The 24,072-nt window shown below is 36.9% G+C and overlaps 3 protein-coding genes across 7 annotated transcripts; 2 read left to right on the forward strand and 1 right to left on the reverse strand.

Moving 5' to 3' along the window:
* Window positions 1–539: 539 nt before the first annotated feature.
* On the reverse strand, window positions 540–3,372 carry COBL10 (COBRA-like protein 10 precursor). Of its 2 annotated transcripts, none has more exons than XM_086559011.1 (2): window positions 2,616–3,372; window positions 540–2,313 (listed from the first exon to the last, which is right to left on the reverse strand). In XM_086559011.1, exons 1-2 carry the CDS (start codon window positions 3,205–3,207, stop codon window positions 896–898), a joined length of 2,010 nt encoding a protein of 669 aa, XP_086415137.1. In that variant the 5' UTR covers window positions 3,208–3,372; the 3' UTR covers window positions 540–895. The 2 variants fall into 2 exon arrangements, with proteins under 2 accessions (XP_086415137.1, XP_086415139.1); XM_086559013.1 differs by having other exon boundaries at window positions 2,622–3,354.
* A 7,515-nt stretch (window positions 3,373–10,887) lies between these two features.
* On the forward strand, window positions 10,888–14,840 carry LOC147521538 (early nodulin-like protein 6). Its single transcript, XM_086572398.1, has 3 exons — window positions 10,888–11,074; window positions 14,065–14,172; window positions 14,345–14,840. Exons 1-3 carry the CDS (start codon window positions 11,050–11,052, stop codon window positions 14,689–14,691), a joined length of 480 nt encoding a protein of 159 aa, XP_086428524.1. The 5' UTR covers window positions 10,888–11,049; the 3' UTR covers window positions 14,692–14,840.
* A 2,065-nt stretch (window positions 14,841–16,905) lies between these two features.
* LOC147521539 (ATP binding microtubule motor family protein) lies at window positions 16,906–22,233 on the forward strand. Of its 4 annotated transcripts, none has more exons than XM_086572648.1 (7): window positions 16,906–17,949; window positions 18,196–18,469; window positions 18,734–18,784; window positions 18,874–18,966; window positions 19,709–20,074; window positions 20,171–20,854; window positions 21,946–22,233. In XM_086572648.1, the coding sequence occupies exons 1-7, from the start codon at window positions 17,111–17,113 to the stop codon at window positions 21,973–21,975; spliced, it is 2,337 nt and encodes a 778-aa protein (XP_086428774.1). In that variant the 5' UTR covers window positions 16,906–17,110; the 3' UTR covers window positions 21,976–22,233. The 4 variants fall into 4 exon arrangements, with proteins under 4 accessions (XP_086428774.1, XP_086428720.1, XP_086428610.1 ...); XM_086572594.1 differs by having other exon boundaries at window positions 16,985–17,949; window positions 21,880–22,233; XM_086572484.1 differs by having other exon boundaries at window positions 16,985–17,949; window positions 19,709–20,854; window positions 21,880–22,233.
* Window positions 22,234–24,072: the final 1,839 nt, after the last annotated feature.

The following is a 24,072-nucleotide window of genomic DNA, read 5'->3' on the forward strand; positions in this document are numbered from 1 at the left end:
ATCTTCTTGCTCTTGGTTATGCTAGACACGTACCTTTTCCATCATAGCAAGGGTTGGTTCAATTTCTCCAGGAGAATGCTCTGGAATATGTTTGATCTTTTTGCTACTCCTTGTCTTCTCGACTGTGGCACCTACTTCATCACATGAAATGGAAATCTCCTTCCCTAATCTGGGCCTAGTGTTCGGTGGTGATACATTCTGCACTTGATTGATTATCAACGTCAGCATGCTTTACTGCTTTAGGCAAGATATGTTGTGTTTGTCTCAATAAATTTTGTCCTTCCATTCTGTTTTCCCTAAACCATAAATACCCCTTCATAGTTCATCCTGAATTGGCTTTAGGATTTCAAGTGCCAAGTGCTTTAATTTGCTCTAAATTAATTTGTATGTGATAATTGTTATGGCACATCCACTTCATTTTTGTTGATCGTGCTCCAGGGTAAAGAGGATGCAAGCTAAAATCAAGCATGTAGAAAACATTGAAATTTGTTGTAAATTTAATATTATACAATAAGTACTTGCTAAATGGAGATTTAGAGTTATTAACTTTCAGAAACTTAATAGATCAACTTAATAATCTTCTTGCCAATAATAATCAATTTTTACAATCTTTCGTGTTCCTGAAACCTCAAAACTCAAGCAATAACCCAGTCTTCAAATATCCCAAGGATCGACAGAACACTCCACAAACATGCGACATAAAATAAGTACATGCATGTACACTACCTCCCAAGAAGGGGATTCTTCATCTGTTACAGTATACTCCATTCACCTTTCTCCCCTACGAATTTCAGAACACTCCCTTAGTTAGAAAAGTCGACGGGTGGTATGAATTTGCAAAGTAGACCAAATGTGTACTCAAAAGTGTAAGTAATATTGGAATTTTGAATGGTCATCAATGGAAGTGATCCATCATTAGGACGAATGTTACAATAGTAAGAACCGCTATGGGGAGGATGTTTATATGAGATCTTTGGGCAGCTGCGATGGGGATTGCTGTAGGAAGTGAACACTCTTCACCATTGAAAAATAATTTTGAAGGAAACCCGTCGCCTTTTGCTATGTTTATACCCGGTGTTTGTTTCTTTGTAAACGAAACGACTGATTGTTGCTTACCGGGTACACGCGGATCACGTAGAGGGTTCGTTCCATTTGTCTCCCCCATCAAGAAAGTCAAACCTTGTAAACCTTGGAAAAAGATGGTATTGTTGATTTGTGGAAGCAGTGTTCCATTGAATGAGTAGACATTTTCGTATCCAAGAAAAGCCTTTTTCATCTGTACTGCTGCGAACCAATCCTCAAAATAGGAATCTTGCCAGTTGAAGAGCGTTACACGAGCGCTCCATCCTTTCCGATAGTCAGAGTTTATATGCCAATTAATACTAACTCCACAGTTGTCTGCACATGGTAGTGGTGTCTTGGGAGTACCCTTGCCTTTCAGCTTTGCCCAAGCTAGAGCTTTTTCTTGTCTGTTGGCGAAAGGAACAAGAAGAGCTTGAGAAGGAAGAAGCAACGGTTGGGCGTTGGGGTTGCAGCGGTCAGCGTCTGGGCAACCACAGGCACACGTGTTACACGGAATGACAGAATCGTTATAGAAGGCAGAGAAAGAAACACAACATCGAGAACTCTTGATCGTCGGCTTGGTAATGTTGCAGACTACTTGCCAACTTGCAATAGCTAAGCTTCTTGCCTGAAGCCCACTTGGGTCAGGAAATTCTGTAGGGGCAACTCTGATAGGAGCTCCACATTTGTATTGTGGATTAAGAACTCCATCAATTTTCCACTTCTGCGGAGGATTAAGAGCTGTTCGATTCATATCAGGAGGAACCTTATATACTTGCAATTGAAAGATTGACCTTGCTTTGCTCTCATCCATTATTGCTGGTAGGATAGTACCATTTCGACAACAGAAAGGTATATTTCCGACCTTTTCATCCTTGGCTTTCTCCGAAGGAAGGTCAGATATGATCGGTTTCCTCTGACAATTCATGGCAGTAGAGAAATCTAAGTCCTTGTAGTAGGTACCAGGAGGACCATAAATGCATTCTGAAGCATCTTTCCAGTGAGTATAGGCTCCTCTCATCGTGTTTATAAACTCCCCCCTCATCCACTCCCAAGTCAGGTTCCAGTGATCAAGACGTCCAAGCGGGCTATTGTTATCAATAGTGACCTGAGCAAGATAGTTTCCTTCGTACGCTTGGAGAACATCGTAAATGAGGGAAAGATCACCATTCTGGCGAGGCAAGAACTTTGTTTTGGTGACATTGGCTTTGAATTTTGGATTCTTTACACAACACGTAAACATTGTACTCCCTGTGGACGAAACAAACTGGATCAGAAACCACTTAAAGCATGAATATATATGTAAGGTAAAAACAGAACCATACAAAGCAAACCAAACTCGATGCTGGCCTATACTCCCTTTGGACTTAGCACATACAAAAAATGCAAAGGGAGGCTCTATAATTTAGATTCAGTGTTGAGGATCGACCAAATACATAAACAAATAAATCAGCCAAAGCCTATCAGCACGCGATTGATAGCATTCTCTACAGCCATATATAAATGCATAATCAATATTATGAGGCCCATACATTTAAAAAAAGAATACTTACCCTTACCCTTACGGATTGGCACTGGACACTTATAACCATTATTTTCAAGTCTTATTGTTTTAGGCATAGGAATTCCGGGAGGCTTCACCCCAAACTGTGTTCCCATAAGCTCAATCTCCACCTGAATTTGGGTCAAATCTCCTGCAGTCTCAATGGAAGTTTTCAAATCTGATTGCGGATAACCGGATAAAAATGTTCCATTACCAACTTTGGCAGGAAAATCATCTCCATTCATATTAACAGCTCCAGACGCCGAAACCAAAATCTCTTCATGCTGAAACCCAATGAACATCTTCCATGCCTTAAGATCCTCTATCCCTGCATTCAATATCGTCGCGATAGATTTAAATGCCCATGACTGCGCGGTTGCGTTCTTCACATGGGGGTATTCTTTTTCTCTTGTGAGAAATGTATACGTTAAAAAAATTCCATTGCAGCTATTTTGCTCTTTTGGTACTGTCGGGGCTTTGTCTGGTTTTTCGAACTCATAATCTTGTGCTTCTATTACCAATACATTAGAACAAGAAAAAACCAAGAAAAACACAAAGAAAAGCGCTTTTAACAACGCGATTTTCATGTTTTCCTTTTTCATTAAAAATCATTCAAGATGGCATTAAATTTTGAGGCATAGGTCTTTTGAAAGACAGATTGGACTACAAGGGGTGTTGTAAAATATAATGGTGAAACTCAGTGATGACAAAAGAGAGAGAATACTGGGGGTGGCCGCGTACACCGAAGCGGGAGAATTGATGGAAGTGTTAGGATTAAGAGAATCCTAGTTGAGTTTAGTTATGAATTAGTTAAAATTAGACAAAGAATAAGTCAGCTTAAATCTCCTCCTCCAAATTTTTAACTGAATAATAAAGAGGAACACGTAACGATTTTTTTTAATTGCTTTTTGATCATGGTTGATCTTGTACTCTTCTAGTCTTCTAGTATCGTGGTAATTCAACCCCAATTGTCATCTTTTGCCGAATATTAAACACTTGAATATTAAGTTTCTTTATGAACGATTACAATTCTTAAAAATACTTGAATGTAAGACACTACTCCCGCAAACTATTGATATGCGTTGAGGCTTTCGCTACAAGTATGTGAGTTCACTAGACAAGCATAATATTTACCAAACAATAGTGATGACTGATGAGAGTCGATTGATTTTCTAATTGCGACATGTGGCAGTCTTCAGTCTTCACCTGCTCCTCCAACGCCCACACAATGATCAGTGTAAGTGGCATGGGGACATGAGGTGGCACTGTTAGCAATTTGCCGATTCGAATTTTTAGAAGGCAAAATGTATAATACTTCCTAATATTTGAAAGATTCGCAATAATTTGCGATTTTTTACCTTGAAACGAATAATACGGATTTTGCCTTACGCTATTGGTTTTTTTTATTTCCGTCTTGTGTTTGCTCGCTGTTGGTTTTTCTATTTCCATCTTGTTTTGTGGTTAATGCTATATTGGTTCATGGCTAATGCATGTTTCTATTTTATTGTTGGCTGGGTGTCATCTTTGTTTGTTGTTAATGGTGGCCTCTAAGGGGAGATTTTAAACCTTGGGGGTATTTCAGTCTTTTTACCAAAATTTAGGAAAAAATATGAAAAACACACGAGAGTTGGGAGTTTTAGGATTAGGAAACCCTAGCACACCAGCTAGGGACGTTTATGAGGGTGATGGATCTGAGAACAAAACACCTTCGAGTGAGGAAGAGGACATGGATCCGATCACCTACAGCGGTTCTTTATGGAGAGGGATCACCGGAGAAGTACCGTAAAAGATTAGCAAGTGCAAAAGCCACGCCCTGAAAATATCACAGATCGACGATCTAGCTTTAGATATAGCTCGGGAATCCGTGAAGCGAAAAGCAATGATAGGAAGTTAGCGACGAACTAGAGTGGGGGAGCTGTGGTTTACGATACCGATAGAGAAAAAATAGGATCCGATGAAAATCTTCGCAGATCGAAAGTAGGACTAATGTGTGCTACACAAGGGCAAAAATGTCAAGGAGATAAATCGAGGTGGAAGAAGTAGTGAATCCGATGATATCGTAGAGGCCAAGAAAGGAGCTCCTAGTGATGATGTATTAGGGACAAAGGTAGCAAAGCAGCAATTTAAAAGAAGTGAATAAAGGGACAAAGAAGACCAAAAAATGGGGAGAGAAAGAGCTCATGGGTAGACATACCGACGGCATCCATTGGCCAAGAGACACTGGAGTATATACCATCGACGATAGTCAATGGGAAGCCAAGATCCATGTCAAGTCCGCGCATTACATGAATCAAAACAAGAAATATGAGCAGTTGATTGTGGGGAGTTTTGTGGGTAGACGGTTGGGTTTTTCTTATGTGAAGGAGATAGTACAACACACATGGAAGGTTAAGAAATTTACCATGAGAACGTATGGGGAGAGTATGTATACGCTTTGAATTTGAAAGAGAGGAAGATAGACGAAAGCAGTTCCGACATAGGATCGTTTCATATTGCCACCAACCGCTTGTTGTAAGGCCTTGAAGTCGCTTTGTTGAAGCGTTTAACCCACTACAATACCAATATGGGTTATTATGAAGAAATTCCCATTGAATTATGGAACAAGGAGGATTCAAAGTGGCAAGTGTCATTGGTAATCCAATGTTTGTTGATCAAATAATCGAGTCCATGACACGGACCTCGTATGCGAGGGTCCGGTTAGATACTGGATTAGACCTATCCGAGGGGCTACCAATCGTTGTGGACCGTAAGCGCACATTTACAATACCGCTTTGAATATAACCGAAGCCTCGAGAGGTGGTGAGCTGCAAGGTTTTGGGCATACCGAAGTTAAGGTGCCCAAAGCAAGCTAAACAAGGAAATGAACAAAAGCAAGAGGTCCGGTTCGGAGAGATGGAGCTAGGAAGAAGGCGCATATAGGAAAAGATGAGATAGAGGACATGAGTTTTGGTGAAAGATAACTCGGGGGATGAGAATACAAGCGTAAATGTTATCGTCAAAATCAATGCAAGAGAAAGTGAGAGAGAGCAATGAAACTCAAGAAGGCCAAAGTGAGGAAAGAGAGCAAGAGTGGGAAGTGCCAAACAAAAGACACACTATAAAGGCAAGAACAGAGAAAGAAAAAAATGATAACTATGCCAAGAGTGAGGAACACGAGCTGAAAGCAGAGTGGTGAAGGGCACAAAGATCGCAAAAAGGGTACTTATGAAGGGAATGGAAGGGCAGAAATAAAGGGTTCCATGATGGGGACATGAAGAAGATCGAAGGCATATTACTTTAACAAGTAGGGAATAAGGTCAAGAGCACAAAAGAAAGGAATGTTATTTCCTTGAGTACAATAAAATCCCATACCTTTAAATGATAAATCTTGCATTTATGAGAGGTTTTAATAAACCTTTTAAACAAAGGGAAGTGAGGGATTTAATAAAGAAGTATGATGTTGGATTAATGGGGATTGTTGAGACGAAAGTTAAGGAAAAAACTTACACAAGTTCTTGTATAAGATAACCCGCCAGAATGGATGGGAGATCAAGCATAATTACGCATGTAGTGATTTGGGTAAAATATGGGTATGTTGGGATGTAAGGAGATGTTCTCTTGATTATGGAGAAGACCTTTGCAATGCATAACAAGAGATGTAAATACAGATTCACGGAAGGAATTTTGTAGTGACTATCATTTTGCTAGCACTAATATAATCACGAAGAAGAGAACGTGGAACACTCTAATGCAACAGTCGTGACAATGAATAAGCCATGGATCATATTGGGAGACTTTAATACTGTTGAGCATGCAAGAGAGAGTAGGAGGAGCGGAATTGAGGCCACATCATTTTGCGATCTTCTTAGTCGCGTATTCACGGGTGTGTAGTAGATATCTTCAAGGGGCAATCTATTAACATGGAATAATAGGCAAGAAAAAGAGATTATGGTGCAAATTTGACAGAGTAATGGTTAATGCGGAATGGATTAGGTTATTTGGGGACTATGAGGCAGAGTTCCCGAATCCGTGAGTGGTGTCCGACCATAACGCAATGGTTGTATGCTTAAAGCAAGTGAATTTTTCGATTCTTTAACTTCGGGTCAAAGAGGAAGGGTTCATGAGTATTGTGGAGAAAGCATGGGCATGTCCAGCCGTGGGTAACCCCATGTATATATTCATGAAGAGGCTAAAAATGGTGAAAACTGAACCGATTGCATGGAACATAAAAGCAGAATAGGCAATGTCGTTAATAGATCCAAAATGAAACGAAGGAATTGATGTTTGAGTATTCAAAGCTGAGCCGCAAGATGAGCCATTGAACATTGGTCTCATCGGGGAGGAGAGAGAAGTGATCAAAGAATATGTGAAAGTGGTCGTGGCGGAGGAGGGATTCCATAGACGTAAGTCGAGGGATCAAGTCATCACAATGGGGGACAACAATACAAATTATTTTTTCAAGACTGTTTCAAGCAAGGAGAAATACTTAACAAAATCACTTGCCTTACAAATGATGAAGGTACAATCTCGAGGACATCAATGAGATTGGTGAGCAAAGTGTGGGAGTTCTATAAGGAGCTATACAACCGGAGAGTATGGAGGAGGTTAATTTCTCAATGTTTGAAGATATGACACCAAAGCAATGCATTGAGGCAAATATTTATGAAGACTTGCAAAGGAATGTATCCGAGATGAGATTACCGAGGCACTAGCTAGTATTGGTAGTGATAAAGCCCGGAAGTGATGGGTTCTCTTCTATGTTCTTTAAAGCTACATGGAGAGTTATATCCGCAGATTTCATTTTAGCCGTCCAAAATTACTTCGGATCGTATGATGTTAAAAGAAGTAAACTCTACATGCATAACCCCGATTCCTAAAGTACATAGCCCTTCGTCCCTTAACTGATTATAGACCTATCTCATGCCGTGGAGTGATGTACAAATGTATTAGTAAGATCCTCGACTAACGTAATGAAGAGTTTCATTCATCCGGTGGTGGAACCAAATCAGTCGGCATTTATTACAAAAGCGAGCTATACAAGATAACATCCTCTTATCCCATGAGCTGCTACACAATTACCACCAGGGGATAAGGCACCGCCAAGATGTGCAAAATAAGATAGACCTTAAGAAAGCTTATGATTCACCGGTGGGAGGTAGTGGAGTTTGCAATGCAGAGAATAGGCATCCCAAGAAAGTTTATACATGGGTTAAAGAGTGTGTGGGAGACACCTTCATACTCCATTATGTTTGAATGGTACACCTTATGGGTATTTCAAAGGAAGAAGAGGGATAAGGCAGGGTGATCCCATGTCACCATATCTTTTGTGCTAGTTATGGATTTGTTCTCTCGAGATTATGATCATAGTGTAAGGGAAGGAAGATACAAGCTCCATCAAAAATGTCAAGAACCTATCATAACTCATCCGGCTTTTATGGATGATCCGATTGCTTTCATCTATGGAGATATTGATGCAAAGAAAGTGTCCGAAAGAGAATATTGATACTCTTACAAAATGTTCGGATTGGAAGTCAATGTGAACAAGAGTCAAGTATTTTTTTTACGGGGGTGGACCAAAGCGGTTGTGAGGCAATCCAGTGATTCTCTCTTTCTCTTTCCCCCCCCGTTATATCCGGGCATGCCGCTTATCACAACAAGGTTAACTTCAAATGATTGCCTGCCTTTGATTACAAAAAAAGCTACTAACGTAATTCAGAGTTGGAAAGGGAAGTTCTTATCTTATGCAGAAGAGTTCAACTAATAAAATCAGTTTTGAATAGCTTGAGTGTATAATTTCTCGTGTTTTATTGTACCACGAGAATTATTGATGAGATTAATAAGCTATGCCGAACTTCTTATGGAATGGTCCGTGATTGCCTTCATCGGTTGGGAGAGTATCCGCTATCCGTATGATGAAGAAGGAGGGGAGTGAGGATCTTTCAAGAATGAATCATGCAGCAATAACATGAGACACTTATGGAACATCATAAATAAGAATGAAACGCCGGGGTTCAATGGGTATATAAGAATCTCGATAAAGGGGAAGAATTTCGAGCATGAATATAGCAAATGACTGCTCATGGAGTTGGCAAAACATCATGAAGGAGAGGGATGAAGCAAAACATATTGCTCGCGATCAAATTGGAGATGGAGAGAATACATCATTTTGGTTAGACCCATGGCATCCCTGATGGGATTCTCAAGAGAGGTTCCCACAAGTACTTTCGGATATGACTCGACCAATCTAGGAAGCAAGGTAGGCTGTGTTCATCGAGAATGGCAGTGGCGATACCTAATCACATTAGGGGTACAAGCAACCGATACCTTCGATAGAATGGAGGAGGAGGTAAGCATTATCAGCGGGAAGACAAGATTGTGTGGACTGCCTCAAATAGAGGTGGGTTTACATTAAAAGACACGCACTATAGTACAAGGAATACAAAACAGTCGTAGAATGGCACTCTCTTGTTTGGTTTACAAACAAAATTCCCGTGCATTCATTCATAACTTGATGGTGCTTCGACGAGCCCTTTGAAGGAGAGGAAAGTCGTGGATGATGATACATGCATTTTTGTTGGCGGAAAGTCGAGACAGAGGAACACTTGTTCTTTAACCGCTCTTTTCGCACAAGAGGTGTGGAGCAAACCGCTTGACAGCTTGTGGGTACTCAAGAAATAGATCGACAAATTGGCGGTGAAGAAGTGAAATGGGTAACGACCACAGCAAATTGGAAGTGGTTGTAAACAAGATGCTTTCTTCGATTAGTGTTTAATGGGTTTTGCTATTGGATTTGGAGGGAGCCAAATCGAGGATTTTTAACAGAGAAACAAAGTGGGTGATGGCATCGTATTCAATGTGGTCGCTGATGTAAAAACGGGTTAAACTCTATGAATGTGAAGATGGTGGATGGGCCGGAGAGGGAGAGGTTTGCAGAGTTGTGGAACTTGGAAGTAGACAGAGTAAAGAAGAACAAGAGGTTCTAGATGGGAAAGGGCGCTGAAGGAGTACAAAATTTGAACTCGCATTGCGCGTGCAGGGGAATCAAGGAGCGGGGCAGCTTGTAATTAGAGATGACAGGGGAGAGTTACGGCAGCAGCTAAAGGTAAATCGACATATAACAACATCGCCTTGGTCGAAGTTACGAGCGTGGAGCGTGGAATGAAGCTAGCAATTGCGCGGAATGTTACAAAGCTGCGAGCACAAACAGATTCCCAAAATGCGCTATCATTCATACAAAAAGCTGTCTTTCCATGGGAGGCTAACAAGATGATGAGGAGCATTAAAAGAATGGAGGCAGAATTAGAGGAATTCACTATTGTTCATATTTTCAGAGAAGCAAATAAGTTAGCTGATTCTTTAGCGAGTACTATACTTGATGAGGCATATGTAGACATTAATATAAATTCCTTATCACATGATGTAATCAAGATCATAGATAATGATGTTATAGGAAGAGAGTATGAGAGATTGTAACATGTACATAAGCTTCTATTATCAATAAAGGGGTAGGGGACCCCGTTAACAACCCCGCTTGCTGATAAAAAAAAATAAAATAAAAAAATAATAATAATAATAATAAAAATCTTTATTTGTTGTTTTATGTTAGTTTTTTTTTTGACTAGTGTGATTTCTAGATTTCCTGCCCTCCAGACTTTAAGTGACTCCCTGCCCAAGACTGTTTCTCCCTATGGTAAGAAATTTTGGTGGAAAAAAGTAATACGTTCGTGTCGTTTTTTTTTTTTTTTTTTTTCATAAAATTAGTACGATTTTTCCATTTACTTGTGAGTGATAACTAATAACAAATTTTTTAAAAAAAAATATTTTTTTTGTCGATTTTCACATCCAATTTTGCCTTTATTATGTGCAATGGTAGTTTTATTTTGGCCTTCTAAGTTTTAGAAATGTGAAAAAGATTTGTAAGTGTTTTTCAAAAGGGAATTTGGGGGTGAAGGCTGTGAATATATGATTTCTTTCTTGAATTTACAGTCATGGCTGTGAAGGCTAATGTTTCTGAGTTCCAAAAACGAATGTAAGATTTATCTCTTTATTTAGAATTATTTGGTGTTTGAGTATTTTCAACTTTTATTGTCTTATTGTTAGATTAAAGAGTTATGTAGCTAAAGTTGTTACCAAATATAATATGGATGGTGTTATTCTCTCACAAACCGAACAATCTCCATTCGAGCCTAAACTAGTTGGTATGTGGGCTTCTATTTTATTATTTTATGGGTTATCTCTTTGCTTCTTGTTTTATACCTTTTTTTGTTTTTTGTTTTGTTTTAACTATGATTTATAGAGTTCCTTCTGGAGACTTTAGACTCATCCTTAGCTGAGATTGTAGATCATCCTGATGATCTGACAACTGATGATCCTCATCCCTCAACTAGTGATCCTCTTCCAGGTGGGGGTGAAGGCTATGAATATATGATTTCTTTCTTGATTTACAATCATGGCTGTGAAGGTTAATGTTTCTGAGTTCCAAAAACGGATGTAAGATTTCTCTCTTCATTTAGAATTATTTGGTTTTTGAGTATTTTCAACTTTTATTGTCTTTTTTTCAGATTAAAGAGTTATGTAGGTAAAGTTGTTACCAAATATAATCTTGATAGTGTTATTCTCTCGCAAGCCCAACAATCTCCAATGTCCTTGTTAGCAATTCGCGAATTATTCGCGAATCGAATTTTTGAAGGGCAATACGTATAATATTTTTGAATATTTCAAATATTCAGAGTAATTTATGATTTTTTTGCTTTAAACGAATAATTCGGTTTTTGGCGAATTTTTCAAAATTTCGGCTCCAAAATAAATAATAAATAATAAAATTCAGTTGCGCTTTTGTTATTTTTTATATATTTTATATCCTCACTCTTACTTTAAGTATCCTCACTCTTACATTTTTAATGATAAATTAATCCAAAAACTTTGATTTTATATTTTTTGGGCAATATTTAAATTGTCATGTCATGATGTATGTATTTTGAAGTTTGAACGGTAATTTCAATCTAAAAACAAATAAATAAAGGTACCTATGTGGACCATTCAATTGATTTCAATGTTTTTGTAGCTAAATTATTTAGATATGTTTGTTATGCTGTAAAGAATGACAACTATTATTAATATTTACTAACAATAATATCACGAATTTTTGACTTCCGAATTTTTGCAACCAAACGTTTAAAACGCGTATTAATTAAACACCGCATAATTGCCGTATTGCGAATTTTTGACCGAATATTTGACCGTACCATTTTTTTGAATCACTGAATAATTCTTGAATTATTTCCGTACCGAATTTTTGCCGTATCCCGAATTGCTAACAAGAGGCAGTGTTGGTCTCCTTCATTCCCACACAACATTCAATTATTGGGCTTGAATTTGGGCTTTTTTTAATTTAGTCATTTATGATTTGCTAATTTATAGTAACTCAGATTGGACTTGAGGATTAACCTGTTTTTTTATCTAACGGGTGTATTGAAATTCAACAGGTTTACAAGTTTATAGAGCACAAATTATTAAATTTTCCGAGTAAGACCAAGTCAAGCCTACCTCCTTAGCAAATGGTAACCTCTCACATTCATTATATCTAAAATCCCTTCAAATCCTCCCAACATTTAGGTAACAAACTCCACATAAACACCGCACTACTTCAGAACTAGACATCATAAAGTCCAATAAGTATCCACATTTCTTCCATAAAAATTCTTCTCTTGTAGTAAATATTTTTTTGAGCTTGAGAAAACTTGTTCTTAAGAGGTCTAATCAAAAGTAAAATGAGCCATGGGACTTAGAGAAATATAGTAGTGGAACCCAATGAGTAAAAAGTGACACAACCCAATTTTAAACATAATGAGTAAAACTCAAGTAAAACTAACACAATCCAATATTAATAAAAAGTATTATTCTTACCTATTACGATACGAATTAAAATCAACCACATATTACTATGGGAATGCCCAGCTCCCCGATTGTAAACAATTTGGCGCCATTATAGTTTTTTTTGGATTTGATATACGTATTAACATACTGATGACCCATCTCGTAATTTTAGCAAAAAAAAAATAGAAAATTCGACTTAAATGGTCTTCCTATTTATATGCAATAAAGATCACATAGTGAAAAGATTAAAGAGTTTGTTTATTCATCTTCGTGATGCAATTAAAAAAATGAACATATAAAAAATGCAGTTGAAATTGTTTTTGAGCTTGAGAAAATTCGACTTGAAGGATAAGTTGAACAAATTAAAGAGCAATTCAATGGCAAAACAATAACATTGTTTTTTTTTTTTTTTAATTACATTTTATTTATTTTCATAAGAATAACTCATAAAATTTTGTTATGGCAAAACAACGGTGATGTGATTGAGGAAATTTTGATGCTTCCATTGACTTCAAATAGGTAAGGTTTTTAGACTTTGAAGTGTGAAGATATTTTGTGTATGAGTATTTGTTTTGTGTAGCGTTTAGGTATTTTTTTTTCCCAATAACGACATACTTTATTCAATATCCAATATAGATCATACAAAGGCAGTAGCCCCCTCTTTCGGCTTGTGTATGTTTGCCATTCAAATTAAGTTGTGGTATAGAGACTTACTTATTAAGTGATGAGGCTGCAACCAAATAAATAAGGGTATTACTTTAGCTATTGAGATGCATAAATTATGTACATTTTTAGTAATATAGTCGGATATTGTACCGGGCTAATGGTCCTTGGTGCACCATTTTCAATCTGGACAGGGGCACATGGCCTATATGAGCAAGAAAAGAAAAAGAATATGACTTGTATAAAATTTGTCACGAAACTATTTCACCAACTAGTCAGACAAGTATGCAAACCGTGCTACGCATTGGTTTTTTTAAGTCTTGAAACCTGTCCCTCGAGATCGATAGTTAGCATGGTTTCTTTTGGATTCCTAATTGTAAATGGTAATTGTAATTATATAGGAGAGACTCATCTATTTATTTTTTAAAAACAAAATGGGAGATAATTATGTTATTTAAGTGATATTAGGGAGGTTTTTTTAAATTATCAATAATAAAATAGGACTTGTTTTAATTTCAATGTGGGAAATGGAGGTAATTATTTAATTTAAGTGACATTAGAGAGGTATTTCTAAATTATTAATAAAAATGGGACTTATTCTAAATTTAGTGAGGGATGTATTTCTAAATTAAGTAAATAAAGAGATCATAAAATAAGTAAATATGAAGACCCGGTCTACTGTAGATATATCTAAAATCCCTTCAAATCCTCCCAACATGTTTAGGTAACAAACTCCACATAAACCCTGCAGTACTTCAGAACTAGACTTCATAAATTCCAATAAGTATCCACATTTCTTCCATAAAAATTCTTCTTTTGTAGAAAAGCACAAGTCACAGTTCAACACAAGCTAAGCATGGCATTTTCTTCCAAAACATGCACCAAATTTCTCCTCCTCATCACAATCATCAGCACGTCCGTTCTCTTGGTGCATTCTGCAGGGTTAGAAGTAGGCGACAAAGAAGGCTGGGCCGTTCCCACATCAAAGAATGACCAATTTTATAATCAGTGGGCATCAAGAAACAGATTCAAAGTTGGCGATAGCATCAGTAAGTGTACATATAGAAAAAGAAAAATATATGGTTCATAGTCAAGCAATGAACCACGGATATAAGCCATGCCTTTTGCATTGACATATATATATGCCATTATCGTGACTTTATTTCATAGAAACTGATATCCTTTAATATATGTTTCTGCAATTTTTTTTTATTGATGTAGGTTTCAAATACAAACATGACTCAGTTTTGGTCGTGACCGAGTCTGAGTATGAAAAATGCCATTCTCCTAAGCCGATCTTCTTCTCCAACAATGGGAGCACTGTTTTTGAGTTTGATCATTCAGGCCTATTTTATTTCATAAGTGGCATTGCTGGACATTGTGATAGAAGCCAGAAGATGATAATCAAAGTGCTGGAGGAGAAGGCGCCTCCTCCTGACGATCAGAATGAAATAGCCCCAAGTTCAAATAATCTTCCTCATCACAATGCTGCAGTTCCAACATCTCTAGCTTCATCTCTTACTATTATGCTGGCGGTCATGGCGTTTCTTATGATTCTTTTGGTTTAGTCCTGTGACTACTTTAGACTCGTAGTTCTAGTTTCAATTTGTAGTCTCATCTAGATCAAATTAGATATCTTCTTATTATTTTTTGAATAATTATTTTCTTCCCACCAGATGTGACAATTTAATTTGCAATAGCATTTTCTTTGACAATTTATCTTAACTTTTGTCCATAGATTGAGCTTCAAAAGTTCTCTTAAGATTGAAAATTCCAAATTGTTGATATCTTTTGGATTTCAACCTGCTAGATCTAATCACGTCGTCTATTATATTATACAATCCTCATATATAATTATATATATTATCTTTTTTTATCAAATTTTGTATTTATATATGATCACCTTCATACAGCTTTCTGCAATGTCATCATTTCTAAAACGCATGACCATGGGTTCTAGCAAAAAAAAAGACCATGCATGGGTTCTAAGCAACCAGTACGTGTTGCTCCTTTAAGGCATTGACATGATTGGCTTGACGAAAAATTGTCGTTCAAGTTCTAAAATTGAAGAAATAAAGAACAGTGCACTAGCAGTTCAGTCCCAATCTATAATTACACACAAATAATATACAATACAATGCATTATGAGGCATAGCTAGTAAGCTAGGGATGATTATGCATGATACTGGTCGCCTTTCTAGTTTTCTTAAGCTTTTTCCTTTCCTTTATAATTAAAAATTAAGGAGTGACTGAAAAAAGTCATTGCTAAGCATTCAAGAATACAATTAACTGGACTAAATTGATTCTCTACAGAAAATAATTTAGCTTTGGACCCAAGAGTTTATGTGCAAATCTGCAAATCAAGTACTTCGCAATATATAGAAGAACACCAAAGCTCACAATTATCAACTCTAATTTGAGATTTAAAGAAGATTCATGTGTACTACTTCCTTAATTACGTACATTTACTTCTAACTTCCCGTGCAAAATCTCGATATATACGTACTGATTTTTCTTTTCGCTGAACGTACGGCGTACTGATCAGTTTAAGTTATTTTGAGTTTTTGACCAATCCATATTCATCAAGCTAAATCTTTGTAGGTTTGACTCTGTGATTGCTCCAATATTATGCAGAACGATTGTGAACCCTATGTCCCCGTGTACCTAACACGTGCATTTTAAAGTGCAAATTACATAATTATTTACTCTGGAGTCAGGATGATTCGTTCAGAGTAAAAACAAGGAAATAGGAAGATAGTTGCAAAACTATCAAGTTCACGATTATTTAAGATATACTAACTTTGGAATGAGTTAGTTGGTCTAGTAAGAAATGGGCTATAGTTCGAGTATTTTTAGGAGAGACACTATTCTAATATGAAACACCAAATTTTTAATAATTTGGTGTTTTTTCATTTTCAAGAGAGACACTTTTTGATAAAAACACCAAAACAAATACTAAATCGGCCAAAATTTAGTATTTATTTTGGTGATGTATCAAATCTCTCACATTTTTCAACCACGTGGTGTTTCGAACACCATATGGGCGTGGGCTTCAATGACACGTTTTTTGCAAAACCGCGAAGGAGAGAGGGAACATGAAAAATGAATAATGAAGAAAGTCATCGCAGGTCCCACGGTTTTTGGAAAACCGTGTGGGCTTAGGCTTATGTAGTGGGCATCTATGACACGGTTTTGCGAAAGGAGCATGGACTATACGGCGGAAGTTTATTCAAAACCGCGGCATTTGATGTCAACTTTTTTATATCACTCGTGAAATTGGTTGGTATAAATTTGGTTTGATTAAAAATTTTGGTGTTTAAGATACTCTAAAGGGCTACTAGATGCAAAATGTAAGTTTTATGTAGCAGCCTAAAATTTTTTTTTTATTTTTTATTTTTTTTTTTTTTTGAAACACAAGTCCTCAATCTACCATAAGTTTTTTTACCCGTGGTTCACCGGTACCCACTATCAAAAAAAAAAAAAAACATAAGTTTTTTGCGAGTCTACCATATTTCAATCAAATTCATAGCAAGTTTTATGTATTCCTTGGGTGAAAAATGGCGATGACACTTTCATCATGTGAGAGTATGTGATCATGAGATTAAAGAATAAAAAGCAAAATATTTTGAAATAGGAGCATAATTTGGGTCCCCACATTAAAAAAAAAAAAAAAGATCGACCGTTCTGTTCAAGAATCAAGATATAAGACCGTTATAAACAAAATTTCAAAAAATCCTTTACTTCCCACGCTTTACTATCTACCGTTCATCTTTAACCCAATCAACGGTTCAGATTCTCCTAAAATCACTCCCTTCAGATCACACTCTCATTTCTCCATTTCTAGCTTATTCACAACCCCTTTCTTTTAACATCACTTCCAGTCCATTTTCAAGCAAGAATCTTGGGTTTCTTTGTTAAGTGTTTGTGAAGTTGGGTTTTTGGGGAAAGTTATAGTTAATGCTTAGATAAGGAAGTTGGTTTATTGAAATGCCAGTTTCAACAAGGTCGCAAATCATCAATGAAGGGCAAGATGACCCAAGCACTATTACTACTACTACTCAGCATCGACGGCATCGATTTGATCATCAAGAAAACCCAAAAATAGGTCCATCTCCAATGAGAAATCCACACCATGGGCTGAAAGAAAAGATGAAAGCTTTGACCCTTTTGTATGAACAGCAAAAACAAGCTTCAATGGTTTTGAAAAACACAAATTCAAGAACTGAAGAAAGAAAGGTTTCGACAACGACGACTCATCATCCAAGTGTTGAGCTACTAAATTCTGCGAAAAGCAAAGAAAATGAATTAAGGGCTGGTAATGTAATGAGGGAAAATAGTATGCCGAATAGAACGATTACTAGGACTATTGTATTGCCTCAAAATGTTTCAAGTTTACAAGATGATGCTAAAGAGAATGTAATTGGACTAGATCGGATTGTGGGGTTTTCTTGTCCGAATAAAGCGACTAGTACTGGTAATACAACTACTGTGGCAAGGAAGCTTTCGATGGGGGGTTTAGCGCCCCAATCGGAACCAAGAGGAATTGGTGGAGGGATTAAAACTGGAAAAGAAATGGAGACAATTGAGGAGAAGTCAAGTGTAGGGAGTAGGATTCTTGTATTTGTTAGACTTAGGCCTATGGCAAAGAAAGAAAAAGAAGCTGGATCTAGGTGTTGTGTTAGGATTGTTAATAGAAGAGATGTTTTTCTTACTGAGTTCGCATCGGAGAATGACTATCTTCGGTTGAAGAGACTGAGGGGACGACATTTTACCTTTGATGCTTCGTTTCCTGATTCAACTAGCCAGCAGGAAGTTTATTCTACGACGTGAGTTCTTAATCTTCTGATTATTTTAGCACCTAATATTTATGCTTTCTTACATGTTTTTTCAATTGTACAAGGACCATTGCTTGTTAGTTTAAGTCGCGATTAATATCACTGCACTTAATCAACTTTGAACTGATACATAGAAATTTCACTAAAGAACTAGTTAAATGTACCCTTACCTTTTTTATTGTAAATTGTTTATGGCTAGATTTCATGACAGATATTAGTACTTAATTGGATTTGCAGAACAGCAGACCTTGTCGAAGGGGTTTTGCAAGGGAAAAATGGTTCAGTGTTCTGCTATGGGGCAACGGGAGCTGGAAAGACATACACTATGCTCGGGACAATGGAGAATCCTGGTGTTATGGTATTGGCAATGAAGGACCTATTTGCAAAGATTCGTCATAGGAGTTGCGATGGAAACCATGTCGTTCATCTCTCATACCTTGAGGTTTATAACGAAACTGTTAGAGATTTACTCTCCCCTGGAAGACCATTGGTTCTCAGAGAAGATAAGCAGGTTTAGTCTCATATATTTTCTTACTTGCATTAGGAACAAAATTTAGCTCACATGTTAAGAGGACAATCTTGTGCAAAAGTAAATTACACAAAAGGAATCATACTAGTATCTTTAATCTACTTCGAAGTTTCTTTAGAAATAGACTGAGAACAAGAAACGATGCGCAAAAGTAAATTACACAAAAGGAATCATACTAGTATCCTTAATCTATTTCGAAGTTTCTTTAGAAATAGACTGAGAACAAGAAATGATATCATCTTTCAGGGGATCGTTGCTTCAGGTCTCACTCAATACAGAGCTTATTCTACTGATGAAGTAAGATATGCTCTTTGTTTAGAACAGTGTTTGAAGGATATGATCTTTAGAGGATGTAAGAACTCAATTTTTTGCTTTATTTTGTACAGGTAATGGCACTTCTTCAACGAGGAAATCAAAACCGAACAACTGAGCCTACTCGTGTCAATGAAACCTCTTCCCGTTCTCATGCTATTTTGCAGGTACTCTAACAGACTATTAATGTAATGAAATGTATTTACTGTATCTCTAAGGAAAGAAAACCATGGCAATTACCACTTACCTAGTTGGTTAACATAGTATATTCGATATATAATGCTTAATTCAATGTTTTTCTCAATACTTATAAGTTGGCGTAAGATTCCCTAGTTTGTTTACGAAATGCTATATTCATTTCATGTCTGTCATGTATGTTTGTTTACCTTTATACTGCAGATGTTAGATTGCGTAGATATGAACATGTTGAGAGCTCTTAAGTAATCATCATCATGAAAATCTCTAATCTGAATAGTAGTTCAAGTGCTTTTCAAGTTGATTTGGGATTGGCAATAAAAGCTTCACTTTGAATACTGAACAGTTTAGTATGTTCTATTTATAACATGTAACTAGAGCTTGCTGTTTAAAACCAAATTTCCATTTATATCAGGCTGTTTAGGAACTGAAACTCTGAGCAAATCCTTGAAACTTTCCTCTCCCTTAATTGTGAATTCGAACATCAGTAGAGATAAAAATTGAAAGTTTAGGTGACTGAAAACAAGTAACACCATCAGGTGAAGCGATTTTGGAAGAAGTTTATTAGGAAGAATAATTAAGAGAAACAACTAATGGTTTTTGAGTTCAGTGAATTGAAATCAGCTCAGCGATAGTTACAGTAGGAAATGTAATTACTTAATTAACTCAGAGTAAGAATTGTTATCTTATTCCAATGCATGTGTATTTCTTTAGGTTGTAGCAGAATACCGAGTCAGAGACGATACAATGAACGTTGTCAATCGAGTAGGCAAACTATCGCTGATTGATCTAGCAGGATCTGAGAGAGCTCTTGCCACAGATCAGAGAACACTTAGGTCCATTGAAGGTGCCAACATTAATCGCTCCTTACTTGCACTAAGTAGTTGCATCAACGCCCTGGTTGAAGGCAAGAAACACATCCCTTATCGTAACTCCAAACTCACTCAACTTCTCAAGGACTCCCTAGGTGGAGCCTGCAACACTGTCATGATTGCCAACATCAGTCCAAGCAATCTCTCCTTTGGTGAGACTCAGAACACTCTCCATTGGGCTGATCGTGCTAAAGAAATTCGTACAAAGGTTCAGCCTCTAACGTTCGCACTTTTGCAAACCAGCTCTTCATTCCTTTTCTACATAAAACTATCTAACTCAAGCTTTCGGTATATACTATTGCAGGCGTGTGAGGCAAATGAGGAAATATTGCAAGTTCCCACAACTGACACCAATCAGGCAAAATTGCTCCTCGAATTGCAAAAGGAAAACCGTGATCTGCGAGTCCAACTTGCTCGCCAACAGCAGAAGTTACTTAGTGTCCAAGCACAATCATTGGCAGCAAATTCTACTCCAACCCCCTCATCGGCCACCTCTATCATGACTCCACCTTCAGCAAAAGCAAATGTGAAAAGAAGAACCAGGTCTTCCATCTTAACAGGAAATTGCTTCAACACTCCCGAGTCAAAGAGAAGGGGTGCTGGGGAGACAGACCGAGGGCTTCAGCAAACAGTGAAGGCATTAGAAGCCGAAATAGATAGGATGAAGAAGGAGCATGCATTGCAGCTAAAGCAGAAAGACAATTTCATACTTGATCTTACACGAAAGTTATCCAAATCATCAGTAGTAGGAGGTGGAGGAGGAATAAAGAGAGTAGTTACACGGGCGAGCTTGCGGCCCAAGGAGCCAGCAGCGGAAGGTGAATTGAAGAGCCCAAAACATCGGTTTCATTCACCAGCACCCACAGCTAAAAAGCGGAGCTTCTGGGATATAACCACTGCAAACAGCCCATCACTGACATCATTAAGTGGTAGAAAAACCAGAAGCCATGTAGCAGAACCAGCACGAGCTCCTTCAATGCTTCTTCAGGTATAGTATATTTCTCTCTGGATACTTTTGGTTGCGAAATTTGATGAATGGCCTAATTTGTTTATGAATAATCGTTTATAAATAATTGGTAATCTATGCACACATCTGTCTACATATACTAGTAATGGTTATCTTGGACATCTGCTCTTGACATAAAATTTTGTTGATGTATCCTTCCTATGCTTTTTATTTCTTAGAAGATTTTGACGCCATATCCGAATGACAAACCTTCATTGTACTCGAACATTATCCTTTTTTCTCTTACCCTACTAAAACACTGAATAAGATCCCACTCACGATACTTTTACATCACATATCAGCCAATTTAGCTGCTGATGAATAATTTATCTCCAAACATGCAAGACGGCTTGTCCTTTTTTTTTCCAAATAATGACTACGGTAGTTGCACACTTGCACATATAAAACAATTGTTCATGCAAAAAGAGAACAATGTGACCATTTTTTAAATATGATGAATTGTCAACATATCGTGGTTCTGATATAACTTATTGATGCAATAAATGAAACTTTATGTGCAGTTTAAACTCAGCATTGAGTCCTTTTTAACTTTCAGTATATTGCAGCTTTCGAAGGATTATATCAAGTATTTTTCTGCTGGTAGTATATGTGACCTAGACATCTTTGATGTAATTTATCGTAAAAGCATAAATACATCTTGTTAGGACTAAAGTAAAACGTAGAAATCATCGTCAGAGATCTGTGAATGCTAAGCAGACACTTTTATAAAGTCAGAGCCAATATTTCTGTTTGTTTCCCTCACAGTTAAAATAAAAAGTTATAAACTGCATGTGTTGTCACATTGCCTTGAATCCGCTGGACGTACAGTTTGAGATGGCCAATATGCATATACTTTCATCAGGTTAGATAGTGATAATTTTCTTTTTTCACACTCAATGATAGAGGAAAGACAAACAACCCCCCTGCCCCCCTGTGAAACTACTGCCTCTCTCTGTCTCTCTTTATAATAGTTGTATGTGAGTTTCTTTCTTCGCCTACTGATGCAGCTTGCATATCCATGTTTCTGGTTTGTGTTCATGTTTGGACCCCACGTTGTAAATTACATCTTTCAGCCAGGATTTGCTCGCGAGCGGCCAGCCTGACACTTGAAAGGGAGGAAAACGGAAGCTAATGTAGAATGATCCACAGTTGAAGACTGGTATTTATTTCTGAGGAGGTAGAAGAGATTGTTGTTTGTTTGAGGAATAATTACTTCCTTTATTATCTTTGTGTAAAGAATTGAACTAGTCCTTATTTTTTGGCAGACATTACAATCTCTAACAAGGGCCCTCTTTTTCTTTGGTCCCATAATATCAATGTAGAGCACTGCTAAATATGCTACAGAACTCGGTTTGGATTCAGTATATGATTTCTTAGTCACTCAAAAAGTCAAAACTACATATGGTAACTTACTATGCTTCAGAAATCATTCCATCAAGAAGTTGCATATTCAAATTTTATCTTACTGCTAAATAAGAAGAAAAAACAAAATGGAAAATATTTGTCAGAGTGCAAAATGCCACCATTTCTCCTTATTAAAAGAGGTAAAGATATTTATCAACTTAGATGGTTGCTTCGGAAGTTCGAAGTCATGATGATCTCTGGATTTGGTACAATTGGCATAATATTCCGTTGGGCTTTCTTAACTGAAATCATCTTCATGTGAATTCTTGGAATTCTGATTGAAAGCAAGGTCCAATATTTCCATGTCGACCGATATATTATGCATAGTGCCACTACCCATTACAAGGCCTAAAATGGTGGCCCTTAATTAGGATGGCCCAAGCCCAATTCATATGATGAAGAAACTCTAAATTTCGTTTTTCACCATAAATACTAAATTTCGTTCTCGTGTGGCAATAGGTCGTGTTGGGTCGGATTCGTATCGTGTCATATTCGGGTCATGTGTTAGGAGAGCAAACCCAAACCCGACCCAATTACTAATCGTGTCGAGTTTGTCAAACCCAAACCCAACCCGCCTATATAACGGGTTACCCAATATGTGACTTGCTAAGTCAGCAGGTCAATTTCAGATCGGATTCACAGACAATTTGTATGCAAAATATTTAGTATTTCATGATTTTATTTATCAAAAAAATAAATTAAAAAAAAAAAAAATATATATATATATATATATATATATATATATATATATATATATATATATATATAAAATGCATTAATTCTCAAAAACCATCCATAATTTAATTACATATTAATGAAATTTGAATAATGAAACATATTTTTCTCGAAAGAATCAATACGACAGCTAATTATTCTCCTTTTACTCGTTTATTTTAGGTAGTTGGGATGATATATGAGATTTTAGATCAGTTTTGGATCGGATTCACAGACAACATGTATGCAAAATATTTAGTATTTCACGAAACATATTTATATATATATATATTTCAAAAACCATCCATAATTCAATTACATATCAATGAAAATTGAATAACAAAACATATATTTATCAAATGAATCAATATGATGGCTAATCCTTCTCAATTTAGTCGTTTATTTTAGGTTGTTGGGATAATGAAATTTATCTTAAAACAGGTTATACAGGTCACGGGTTGATGACCCAACCCATTAGACCCAAGAACTAATCGGGTCTACTAACAGGTTACTCGGGTTAATATATGTGATCCCAACCCAACCCATTTATTTGACGGGTTCGGTGGGTAAACCCTTAAATGACCCAAAAACTTTTTTTTCCAACCCAAATCCGCTTATTTCGTGTCGGGTTAGCAAGTCGTGTACAAAACTGCCACCCCTAATAAATACCACTGTTCTAAAAATCGGTCTAGGCGGTCTCTAGGCGCTAGGCGGTGCCCAACCGACTCGCCTAGGCCCTAGTCGTTTAAAAAATCGGTGAACCGATTAGGCGGGTCTAGGCGGTCCAGTCAAGTTTTTTTTTTTTTAAATGATTAAATGTCGAAAAATAAAGGCCCGTGTAGGCTTAAGATTTAAATGAGTTTAAAATACTTAAGTCTAATGTAAATTATGTCACTGTAACAAAGAGTATGTTTTTATATGAAGTCAATATTCTTCAACTATTACACATTTTTGTAATAAATATTTTTGTTTGTGTTTATTTTTTGAATTATGGTAAATGATTTTCTTTATTTCTTGTAGTATATGTGTATATTACTATATATATTAGGAAAAAAAAACCGCCTAGCACCTAGCCCGTCTAG

Source organism: Coptis chinensis, chromosome 1 (assembly GCF_015680905.1).
Source record: "Coptis chinensis isolate HL-2020 chromosome 1, ASM1568090v1, whole genome shotgun sequence".
Taxonomy (NCBI): domain Eukaryota; kingdom Viridiplantae; phylum Streptophyta; class Magnoliopsida; order Ranunculales; family Ranunculaceae; genus Coptis; species Coptis chinensis.

Bases quoted from the DNA above. Each gene is read 5' to 3' on its own strand.
- COBL10 (XM_086559011.1), bottom strand. From the start codon at position 3,207: ATGAAAAAGGAAAACATGAAAATCGCGTTGTTAAAAGCGCTTTTCTTT. The intron at 2,314-2,615 runs GTAAGTATTCTT...TTTCGTCCACAG, and splicing joins GCCAATCCGTAAGGGTAAGG to GGAGTACAATGTTTACGTGT.
- LOC147521538 (XM_086572398.1), top strand. From the start codon at position 11,050: ATGTTTCTGAGTTCCAAAAACGGAT. The intron at 11,075-14,064 runs GTAAGATTTCTC...TGCATTCTGCAG, and splicing joins TCTGAGTTCCAAAAACGGAT to GGTTAGAAGTAGGCGACAAA. The intron at 14,173-14,344 runs GTAAGTGTACAT...TTATTGATGTAG, and splicing joins CAAAGTTGGCGATAGCATCA to GTTTCAAATACAAACATGAC.
- LOC147521539 (XM_086572484.1), top strand. From the start codon at position 17,111: ATGCCAGTTTCAACAAGGTCGCAAATCATCAATGAAGGGCAAGATGAC. The intron at 18,785-18,873 runs GTAAGATATGCT...TATTTTGTACAG, and splicing joins GAGCTTATTCTACTGATGAA to GTAATGGCACTTCTTCAACG. The intron at 18,967-19,708 runs GTACTCTAACAG...GTATTTCTTTAG, and splicing joins GTTCTCATGCTATTTTGCAG to GTTGTAGCAGAATACCGAGT.